This window comes from Danio aesculapii, chromosome 15 (genome assembly GCF_903798145.1).
Source record: "Danio aesculapii chromosome 15, fDanAes4.1, whole genome shotgun sequence".
In the NCBI taxonomy this organism is placed as follows: domain Eukaryota; kingdom Metazoa; phylum Chordata; class Actinopteri; order Cypriniformes; family Danionidae; genus Danio; species Danio aesculapii.
This window is the reverse complement of record NC_079449.1, coordinates 16,365,525-16,378,435: the sequence shown is the minus strand read 5'-3', so window position 1 is coordinate 16,378,435 and position 12,911 is coordinate 16,365,525. Positions and strand designations below refer to the sequence as shown.

Genomic DNA, 12,911 nt, shown 5'->3' with positions numbered 1-12,911 from the left:
GAAAATTCAATTTTAAATAATTTTTTTGCTAATAAAATATCACTATATAAATTAAATCATTATTTTGATTGGTCAGAAAGATTGAAGCACTTGCCTTGTAATTCAGCCTCTGGTGGACTGCCGATGCCGTCTCTCCACAAGATGGCAGTGTCATACACAAAAGTGAGACGCAGCTCAGACTGCAGGTCAAAGTGTTGCCAGCCTCCAGCGCCGACCGGTGAATGAAACACATATGAGACGTGCAGAGGAACACGCAGAGTCACGTAAGACTGCACCAGATTCAGGACCTGCACAAAGAACAACACTTTAGCGCATAATAACTACTACATAACAATCTTTAGTAATTACAATGTACATCCTAATGTTTCTTTGTTTGTTATAGCCAAGGCAAATATAACATTAATTTTAGGTTTGGAGAAGCTTCAGTTTAGGCTTATAGCAGGGCTGCCCAAACTTTTTCGTAAGAAGGGCCAAAAACCAAATATCATTGCGAGCCGTGAGCCAAAGATAAATATACCAACCAAACTATATTATATTAAAATTGCCATGGGTAATTTACTAATTTATTTTCTAATATTTCAAACTTAATGGAAAACATTACTTTAAATCGTATTATCACAGTATAACTTTTAAATGGTAACTTATTGCAACCAAAACATAAACAATCATATTGATAACAGTGGAGTTCAGTGAGGAATACACTGGTCAAGCAGAATCTGCCTTTGCCTTGATTTGCTCACCATAGTCTCTGCATTCTCGGGTGACAGTATGTACATTTAAACAAAATCTGATTAATTTACACCATTTAATTGAAACATTTAATTTTAGTTAGCTTTTAACAACAAAACAAACAAAGGGTTACAATACATTTAATAAAATCATCCCAGTCAGTCTTTCTCTCTTCTCAGATGGGATGGCCGTCCAAATGAAAGGTTTCCATGGGCCAACTTTGGCCCGCAGGCCTATAGTTTGAGCATCTCGAGGCCTAAAATGAACATTTACTAAGAGCTAAAACTTGACGTATGGTTAAAGTATGGTTTCTTGTTAGTTGCTATCAATTATAAAAGGTCTGGTTAGCATGATTATGAAATGGCAAAGATAAAATAAACAGTATAAAAATATATAATATGTAACACTAAAATCATTTCACATGAGCAGCTCATGCTAACTGTGTTTTCAGTATCTCAGAGCAGATTGGTTTGTAGCAGTGCAAAAAAAAAAAGAAAGTAAAAGTAAAACGATATTATTGATTAATTTTTGTACAAAAAAGAGTTTTCAGAGTTTTGATTAATATGTGTCATAAAATTAATGCATATTTCCAATAATAAATTTTTTTTTAGATTTTTTTTTTTTAATTTTGCATTGTTTGGCTGCTTTTAAAACATTTGATGGAAGCAAATTTAAAATAAAAATGTAGTTTAATATTTCTTGCAAAAATAAAGAACAAAATATGTTTGCAGTGAACATTAACAAGGTCACAGTCAGATCTATTTAAAATAAACAAGATTAAGCCAGTAAATCTAGCAAAATATTGTTGTGTTACTTTTAACCCACCCTGTCTTACTTTCATCCCTGTCTAAGGGGTAAAAAGTAACAATGTGCAACTTTTGTTTAAAGTGAAGTTATACTGGAGTTGTTCTACATTGATACAAAATAGCACCTGATTTTGATATACCACACTTACGAGTTAGTAACCACAGCAAAAATATTCTTTTAAAATTAGGTTATGAAAGATGGTATCTTCGTGCCCGCTCTCCCCTTGTACTAGTGTTATGTAGGATTTCTGATTGACAGTACATATACAGCACACGTTCGCCAACAGTAGATGGCGCTATTGCTCTTAAATCTAAAACTGCAACTTAGAAATTTGCACCTGAAATAAACACTTTAAACTCTTGAAATCACTGTACAATTAAAAAACAAAAGTCATCCTAAAAGCTTTAAAGTGTAATCAAATTAAGCTAACTGCTAGTGCTAACTCTCTGAGAAAGCATTGTGGATAGCTTCACAAACTTGAATGTGACCTGTTTACCAATCCATCCCTGTTTAATGACACTAGTCCACTTTAATTAACTACAAAGTAAACGAACAGAGCCATGTGTCCATGGTGAAGACAAACGGCTGGCTCACACAGGCATGTAAACAGTCCTCTAAAGCTTGTTTTAAGACTGGGCTTCTCCGGCTAGCAGTTAAAAAAACACACACAAGACGCTTTTTATGATCTAAAGGTCAGTTTTGACTCATTGTGGGCGAAAGATAAATAGTGAGCTGTTTAAGGGGGAGACAGAGGAACATAAAGCAAATGCCTCTGCCAATCCGCTAAAACACTTCGCCACAGGATAATGGATTGATGTGATCTCACAACTGTGGAAAAAATGGCTTTACTTTAATGTTTGGCAAAGACTGGAGATCCATATTTCAAGTGCAGGAGTCTAAACTTTAAATGGATTAAATAAATTGCTAAACTGACACTGAGACAAAGCAAAGACAGACAAGGACAGGTTAACCGCTTCTAGTTTCCCCCCCCCAGCGGTTTTCATGAAATATTATAACAATAAAAAAATGACTGCTTTTTTCTTTTTATTTATTATACATATTCAGTGGTGTAAAGTAACTCATTACAAATACTCAAATTACTGTAATTGAGTAGTTTTTTCTCAGAAGTTGTAATCCCACTGATGAGAAGATGACGGATGTTTACTGTATGATGACTGAATTGGCCTTAAACACCCAGCAGGCACAAGACGCCAACATAACGTCAGTTTGATGTTGTACCCTAACGTCATGGGGATGTTACATTTTATTTGGAAATGAAAATCGTGTTGATGTCAAAACTCAACGTCAGGCCAATGTCAATGTACAACCTAAAACCAACCAAATATCAACGTCTAATGATGTTACAGCTTGACGTTGTGTGGATGTTACCACTATGACGTCTATCAGATGTCGGATTTTGGTTGCCATAATGTTGTCTTGGACTCTGGCTAGACATTGAATTTTGGTCACCTGACGTCCCAACCTAAATCTAAGCTAATATTAACGTCTTATAACATTGTGTGCCTGCTGGGCAAAAACTAAATGCACTACAGAATTATACGTTTACATGTACTGTAAATGCATTAGCTTTTAACAGCGTAACACTCACTACTCACTGCTCTTGAGTACTTTTTAAAAGGGCTACTTTTTAGTCTGAGTAATATACTTGAGTAATATAAAGAGTTTATACTTTGAGTAATGTTTACAACAGATACTTTACTTGCACCACATTTTTAGGCAAGTAAAGTAGGCAGGTACTTTTACTTGAGTATGATTTTTCAGTACTCTTTCCACCACTGTAGGTATTACATTTTCAGCATCATTATTTCAGCCTTTAATGTCACATGATCCATAAGAAATAATTCAAGATGCTGATTTGCTTCTTTCGTATTATTATTATTATTATTATTATTAATATTATTATTATTATTATTATTATTATTATTATTATTAATATTATTATTATTATTATTATTATTATTATTATTATTATTATTATTATTATTAATATTATTATTATTATTATTATTATTATTATTATTATATTATTATTATTATTAATATTATTATTAATATTATTATTATTATTATTATTATTATTATATTATTATTATTATGGCTTAATAGAATTTATTAAATGACGTACACTGCAAACAATTATTCACTGGATTATACAAAATATTTTTAAGTTAAGTGGCTGCAAACGATTTATATTGGCTGAATTTAAACAAATTATATTTAGTAATATTCAACTTTATTTGTTTCCTTAAATTCAGCCTATATACTGTACATATACTGTTTCCAACCACTTACCTTAAAAATTTACTAAATCCAATTACAAATTCTTTTCAGTGTAGCAACAGTCGTGTTTTTTTTCTCTCCAGAATTTGCACTAAATTGGTATTTAAATAAATTGACAGACTATTGATTAGAAATGTTTTATCAAGCTATAAATGATAAAATAAATAAGAGTAAAATTAAAATAGGTTAAAACCCACACAAATGTGAGTAAATTCTTGCTGTGAGGTGACAGTGCAAACCACTGAGCCACCGCGCCGCCTTTTAGGTTTGATCTATCCTTTTATTTTAAATTTTATAAATGTACATAAAATGAATAAAAATCTATATTTAAAAATCTATATTTACTTATTTAATGTGAAAATGACACATTTTGATTAACAAAACAATTCTCCAGTTAAGAAACTAAACCTGACACTAGGTGGCAGTAAATTGTCTAATGAGAATGTCCTGGAGTTATTCATTATTCAATTTGTTCAAATGACTTTAATCAATCAATCAATGACAGAAACAGACCTTTATATAAAATTGAATCATTGGCTCACTCAATTCTCGGTGGATTCATTCAAAACATGGATTCATTCAGAAAAGAAACACTGCTGTATGTTGAATATCCTGCATGACTTTTTCATTTATTCATTTTCCTTTGACTTAATCCCTTATTTATCAGGGGTTGTCACAGCAGAAGAAACCACCAACTATTCTAACCTATGTTTTACGTACTGGGAAAAACCCATACACTCTCACCCACACTTATACACTACAGGCAATTTAGTTTCCCCAATTCATACCACACGTCTTTGCACTGTGAGGGAAACTGGAGGAAACTCACGCAAACACTGGGAGAACATGCAAACTCTACACAGAAATGCTAACTGATAAAGCCTGAACTTGAACCAGCTACCTTTTTGCTGTGAGGTGACAGAGCTAATCACCGAGCCACCATTCCACCCTTTCTGTGTGACTTTATATTTAATATTTTCATTGGCAAAACTGAGCATAACAAAAGAAAAACTAGATAAGATTATAACATAATGTTAATGCAATATGGGAGACGCAGTGGCGTAGTAGGTAGTGCTGTCGCCTCACAGCAAGAAGGTCGCTGGTTCAATCCTCCCCTGGGTCAGTTGGAGTTTCTGTGTGGAGTTTGCATGTTCTCCCTGCATTCGTGTGGGTTTCCTCTGGGTGCTCCAGTTTCCCCCACAGTCCATGCGGTACGGGTGAATTGGGTAGGCTAAAATTGTCCATAGAGTATGACTGTGAATGAGTGTGTATGGATGTTTGCCAGAGATGGGTTGCAGCTGGAAGGGCATCCGCCACGTAAAACATGTGATGGATAAGTTGGCGGTTCATTCCGCTGTGGCGAGCCCAGATTAATAATGGGACTAAGCCGAAAAGAAAATGAACGAATGCAATATTTACAGAACTACAAAATCAATATCATGTTTCCATTCATGCTATTCAGGTCAAAAACAGCCCTTGTCTGATATTAAACTCGTTACATGTGTTATTTGTGTCTTAGTTTTTTAAAATCCTTTTTGACAGTCCTAATTATTATTTTGAAACACTAGAAACTGTGGTGTTGTTTAATATTTTATTTACTGTCTAAAGTCTTTACTGTCAATTTGGATAGTTTTAATGTGTACTTGTTGAATACAAATATTAATTTCTTTCAGAAAGTTATGAAAAATAGCATTTATATAGTGTTTATTTGTGTGTCAACAGAAATATAAAAGCAGTTTTCCTGTGTTCCCTCACCTGTCCATCAGTGCCGATGGTTCCTCCGCAGTCGTTGAGCAGTTCAGACATGTCATAGTAGCTGACGAACTCCCACAAGCAGGCCTCTAGATGCAGGTTTCTGTAGAACCTCAGGGTGTTTTGGGCTCTGAGAGCTGTGCTGTACTGGTACGGTGCCGTTCCGCCGATGGCATCTGGATTGCGGGTGGCATCAGTGATGAAGCCGAAGCGAGTCCTCACCTCTGTGTAGTCCAGCAGGTTTGAGCAGCGATGGTTTCCTACCCGAGTGCCGTCTGGACTGAGTGTCAGCTCAAAGTTGGAGAGCGGCCGAGTGGAGACCACAGGTAACATACCTAACAAGAGAAAGAGGAAAATTATGAAAGAGCATTGTTATTCTTTTTGTTCAAGGTTTTTTTTTAATTGCGTTTCACATTATATAGAACAAAAAAAAACACTCCTTTCACATAGCGTTATTCTGAACTAAAACTAGGTGAGTCCCAAATCACATACTTATGGACTATTCTACGTCATTTTGTAGTATAAATAGTGTAAATAGTGCGTTTACACTGAAAATTAAAATAAATAAATAAGTGCACTTTAATTAAGATCTACTTATTCAACTGGTAAAATGAAATGTGGAATGCTGGACACTTCACGGACTTCACACTATCGAGTGCTCATGTTGGATTACTTTATTTATTTCAAGAGTTCCCACTTAGATATGCTTAGCATTTATAGCAGGTTTGGCATGCTGTCCCAGGAGAGAAACCTGAGCTCGGAGATATTTGAGCCCAGGGCTCCCGCCCGGTCAATAAGCATATCAGGAGATCCGAGATCAGGTAGGTTTCAAGAGCTCCCCCTTTAGAAAAGGGAGGAAAAGGAGGATATGGGGTGGAAGGGAGGATTCTTCCAAAACGAAGATAGAGCAGTAGGAAGAAAATGATCCATTTATAGTAAACTAGGATCACTCTGGTTGGATTATTAATGATTACAGATGAGCAACCAGTCGTGCTCAATCATATCACGTGCTCCTCTCAAAATTAGTTTATGAAACTTCACTTTGGATTGTAAAAGCAGAATTCTCCTACAAGAGTGATTATACCACCTCCCGATGATGAATGTGGTTATACTAATGTTATTTATTTCAGTAATTTGGCAATCGTCCAAAGTCATCAGGGAAACGGTTTAATTTTCCGCTTAGTAAAAAAAAATTTGTGTTCCATTTGGGACGACACTACATACATACTATACTTTACTATGCTGTTGAGTGTGTAAGTGCATAAGTACATAGTGCATAAGTGAATGGTGTATAGTGTGCCATTTGGGATGCAGCTAAATTTAAATAGATTTTGATAAATGCAATAAAGCTGAAATAAAAAAAAAAAGATTTATAAAGTTTTTATTTGCATTAATGGTTCCATGGAACTTTTCAAATGCATAAAAAATGCTTTAAAGTTAAAAAAAAATTATTTAGATCTTTAAACTCTAGATATATTTGGATAATTTAAGAACTGTTCATAAAAAAGCTTCATCTGTAAATCAAAAATTATTATTTTATGGCATCACCAAAAAAAAAATGCAATGAAAGTTTAAGAGCTTAAAAATTCAATAAAATAACAGAAATTTAAAAGTGGTTTAATTAAAATTACATTTAAATTAAAACCTTAAAATAAAAGTTATTATAATTTAAAACAAAATGAACAGTTTCTAAATAATACTACAATGACTCAGTGTGAGTAAATAAACAAAAATATGTGTAATTATCTGTATTTTTTTTTCAAATAGAAACAAAATCTAAGCAAAAGTGACAAGTTATAGAAATAATACTAAAATAACTCACTCTAACTGAAAAACAACAAAGAAAATGTAATTATCTGTCTTTTAAACAGAAACTAAAATGAAAAGTTTAGCATTTTTTCAACTAAAATTACATTCAAATTAAAATCTAAATATAAAAGTTAATTCAAAACAATTTTTTTTTCTTTTTTAATTTGTAAATATATTTAGGCAGGTTTTAAATTCTAATATTAATTGTGAGACCACACAGAATATTTGTGCTTTGAAAAAGTATATTAGCACAGGAAAATGGAGAAACATATAAGAGATTAAAATTCTGTAAAATCCTAAATCAAGATATATTATAACTCCTCCTCCTACTACTAATAATAACATAATTTATACAATATAAAAACCCATATAATATGAAAAATGTGCATATTTTTGTTAGTGAATAAGCCAGTGTAGAGGTCTGCTTTTCCACTACAGTACACTGACAAGCGGGTGTACTGACCGTCGATATGGGGCATGGTAACAGTCAGTTTAATGAGGTTTGGGTGGTCTGGGTCTTCTGCTCCAGTGTAGCGCAGCCTGGCAGAGAAAGGCTCTGCTCCAACTGTGCCAACAACCCGAGGCTGGCACATACCTGATAAATAAAAAAAAAACAAAAGTAGGAGCTTAAAGGGGCTGTGTCATGAAAACATTATGTAAGAAAACCTGTTACTATACAAGTGGTACTCAGTACAGCAGAAAACATGGTTACTTCATTTTACTATAACAAAACTATGGTTCATTTTCTTGGAACACATCAAGCAATCCTTGAAAAGCCTGTATATTATGCAGATAATTAATATTTCATGATATCAAATGATTAGGTAGTTCAAAGACAGTTGCATCTACAAGACTTCAGTATGTTCAAGACTATTCCAGTGTGTATTGGTCATGTGAAAGATAGCAAAGTTAAAGAAAATTAACTTTGATGACTTTGAAAAAAAGGATATTTTTTGCTAAGAACCCATATTTGTTAGTAAAACCAGCCTTGTGTTGCACTGGTATATTTAGGGGGAAACCAAATTACGTTGTAATTTTTTTTATGCTGCACAATTACAATTAGGACAGCACAACATACAGAAAAAGTATCCTTATCGTGATAATAGTACATGCAATATCCATATTGCAACAAACAAATTAGTTCTATGTGCATTTGTGTGCTGCATGCACAGGTGGTTTGACCAATTAGATGTGGCCTTTACTATTTTCATCCCCTCCTCTCCAGTAGGTGCTGTTAGGTGAACCTAGAGCTGAAAATAAATACTAATGCTGGGAGACAAGAAAGGAAAATCAATAACAACCAACAAGAATCAGAATTTCCGCTGAGGCTTTTAACCATTCGTGGTGTTTTGAAGTCTAAATGTTTGCACCTTGAAAGAGTTTTTTTTATTAAATTTAATCCCAAAAAATTTGTGTTACCAATAAAGATTCTTTCATTCATTTTCCTTCGGCTTAAGTCCCTTTATTCATCAGGGGTCGCCACAGCGGAATAAACCGCCAACTTATCCAGCATGTTTTACACACACACACGCACGCACGCACGCACGTGAAATTGGAGCACCTGGAGGAAACCCACGCGAACACTGTGAGAACATGCAAACTCCACAAAGAAATGCCAACTGACCTAGCCGGGACTTGAACCAGCGACCTTCTTGCTGTGAGGCAACAGTGTGTACCACTGAGCCACCCTACCAATATACTATTAAACATTTCTATTATACCTATTATATCTATTAATATTTAAATTGCTGATGAAATAGCATTTTAGCAAGTTATATTGGTTTAAATATCATTATCAACAACACTCATCAATAACATCGCAAATATAATTTTTTTCCCAGTATCCTGCAGCCCTACCTAAAATTATTGTTTAGAATATTAAATAAAGATCTTCTTTCATAAAGCAATTAAGAAAATGCCCTATATAAAACTTAAAAGTATATCAAAACTTCATTTTTGATTTGTAATTTGCTTTGCTAAGAACTTTAAAGTCAAATTTCTCAATATTTAGATTTTTTTTTAACCCTCAGATTCTCAGATAGATGTACAGTATCTTAGCCAAATTTAATCCTTAACAAACTGTACATTAATCAAAAGCTTATTTATACAGCTTTCAGATGATGTATGAATGTCAATTTCCAAAAATGTACCCTAATGACTGGTTTTGTTGATCAAAGTCCCAAATGCACTCGCATTAGATGACAAATGTCGAAATGTTCTCCAAATTTCTACTCTGAAATTACCTGAAGTCAGACTTACAGGAGCTGTAGCAAACAATGAGTCTACATAGAAATCAGATATTTGGCGTACAATATGCATATATGACATACAAGTTCATTTTTGAGTTTCACATATATATATTATATACATATATTTTGAATTATTGCAAAAATGACTGCTTTCATTTTGTTTTAACCATTGGAATTACAGAAATGTACATATATGTTCAAATACATTAGCTTTCATTATATATATATGATTATATATGACCATATACTGTATGTTCAAGTACATTAGTTTTTATTATATATATATATATGATTATATATGACCATATACTGTATGTTCAAATACATTAGCTTTAATTTTACATATAAATGATTATATATGACTATATACTGTGTGATCAAATACATTAGCTTTAATTTTATACATGTTTATATATGACCATATACTGTATGTTCAAATACAATAGCTTTAATTTTATATATGTTTATATATGACCATATACTGTATGTTCAAATACATTAGCTTTAATTTTATATATGTTTATATATGACCATATACTGTGTGATCAAATACAATAGCTTTAATTTTATACATGTTTATATATGACCATATACTGTGTGTTCAAATACATTAGCTTTAATTTTATATATGTTTATATATGACCATATACTGTGTGTTCAAATACATTAGCTTTAATTTTATATATGTTTATATATGACCATATACTGTATGTTCAAATACATTAGCTTTAATTTTATATATGTTTATATATGACCATATACTGTATGTTCAAATACATTAGCTTTAATTTTATATATGTTTATATATGACCATATACTGTATGTTCAAATACATTAGCTTTAATTTTATATATGTTTATATATGACCATATACTGTGTGTTCAAATACATTAGCTTTAATTTTAAATATATGATTATATATGACCATATACTGTATGTTCAAATACATTAGCTTTAATTTTATATATGTTTATATATGACCATATACTGTGTGTTCAAATACATTAGCTTTAATTTTAAATATATGATTATATATGACCATATACTGTATGTTCAAATACATTAGCTTTAATTTTATATTTGTTTATATATGACCATATACTGTGTGTTCAAATACATTAGCTTTAATTTTATATATGATTATATACGACCATATACTGTATATGTGTACATATTTGTTATTCCAATGATTTTTGCTGTAAAAGCGGCCACATTTGCCAATATTTTCAAATATATGTTTCATATATGACATATTATACACAGTTGAAGTCAGAATTATTAGCCCCCCTTTGAATTTTTTTTTCTTTTTTAAATATTTCCCAAATGATGTTTAACAGAGCAAGGAAATTTTCACAGTATGTCTGATAATATTTTTTCTTCTTGAGAAAGTCTTACATGTTTTTATTTCGGCTAGAATAAAAGCGTTTTGAATTTTTTTATGAACCATTTTAAGGTCAAAATTATTAGCCTCTTTAAGGTATATTTTTTTCGATAGTCTAGAGAAGAAACCATCGTTATACAATAACTTGCCTAATTACCCTATCCTGCCTAGTTAAACCTTTAAATGTCACTTTAAGCTGTATAGAAGTATCTTGAAAAATATGTAGTAAATTATTTACTGTCATCATGGCAAAGATAAAATAAATCAGTTATTAGAAATGAGTTATTAAAATAATTATGTTTAGAAATGTGCTGAAAAAATATTTTTTCCGTTAAACAGAAATTGGGGGAAAAAAATAAACAAATGTCATGTGTCATTTGCATACATTTGTATTAGATTTCCGTATGGGAAGTTTAGAAAGAGGTTAGAAAATAGTACTCAAAAGGAAAACAAAATGAAATTTTTAGAGCGAGAAACCTTTACTAACATTATAGCCTTTTAAATATTCCCATAGAGCCCACTGGAGAATAAAACAGGCACAGATAAAACTTGGATTTTTATCAGGATCAAATGATGCAGAGCTCTGGAGAAAAATTAAATCAGAAAATTAAATCAGTCAGCCACGTCTAATATCAGTACTAATTCTGTACTGTATGCTGTGTTAAACTCACCGTCCTCCTGGCTGATAGAGATGATGGGGCTGCTGAGCTCCAGGCCCTCATCTCCATTAGAGTTGACAGCTCGGGCTGCGCACTGCACACGTGAGCCTGCTTGGAAATACACAGAGTCCAATGTAATGGTCTTGGAGGAGGTAAAGAAGGTGTCGAAATCCACCTCCTTCATGGGGCTGGTGACGCCGTCAGGTCCCGTCGGAGCACTGACCAGCCAGCGGTACCGGGTCAGGGTGTTGTTGATGTTCTCCGCAACACAAATGGAGCCCGTCCGGTCAAAGTCAGGATACTTGGGGTTGCATGACTATAATAAATATAGAAATAAATGAATAAATGTATGATCTTTTTAATAAATTAATACAAATCATGCAGGACTGAAGGAGTGTTACATATAGTGAACATACCGTGACACAGACGACAGGATATCCAGCAGCTGGTTGAGTTTCTCTAGTCCTGCTGGTATCATCATACTGTAAGAGAGACACCACCACCGGCACAGAGGGAAATGTCACGTCGGCCATACTGTTGGTTTCCTCAATGTAGATGATGGCTTTGGTGACCTGAAGGTTTGGAGAAGCAACACACAATGAGCACAGTGTGGATCTAATAATAACAGGTAACAATTTTTTTGATATAGCACAGGCAGATTATTTCCAGACAGTTTATTTCACTGTCATACCTGAATCTCCGCTATCATGTTGTCATCAGGTTTGAGGTGGACGGTGAAGGCTTCTCTCATCTCTCGAACTCCATCATAGAGAATATCCACCTCCACAATGTGCTCAGTCTCTCCCTCTTTAAACTCCACATCTGCAGGTAGGAAATAATTATTTCTTTTCATATATGACCCTTTTTATAAAGTGTGATGAAAGAACTTGTATTTTGAGAGTGAATCTCAGAAAAACAGGTCCAGATTCACTCCCAAAGTAAAAAATAAATAAAAAATAGGTTTGATTTTTTGCAGTTTTTGTTCAATATATTTATTGATTTTTACCCCCTATCAACAAGACATACAATGCATAACAATGCACACAAATCCAAAACTTTCTTATATATATATATATATACTGTATATATATATATATATATATATATATATATATATATATATATATATATATATATATATATATATATATATATATATATATATATATATATATATATATATATATATATACCCTCAAATTACCTAACAAAAAATAAAAATAA

General features: G+C 32.7%; 1 protein-coding gene across 1 annotated transcript in view; it reads right to left on the bottom strand.

The window, feature by feature from the left end:
• Positions 1–12,911, bottom strand: part of frem2b (FRAS1 related extracellular matrix 2b) — a 139,391-nt gene that overhangs the window by 9,991 nt on the left and 116,489 nt on the right. The window contains 6 exon segments of the mRNA XM_056474402.1: positions 95–287; positions 5,593–5,924; positions 7,862–7,993; positions 11,700–12,003; positions 12,104–12,259; positions 12,379–12,509. Of these exon segments, the coding sequence (XP_056330377.1) occupies positions 95–287; positions 5,593–5,924; positions 7,862–7,993; positions 11,700–12,003; positions 12,104–12,259; positions 12,379–12,509 (1,248 nt within the window).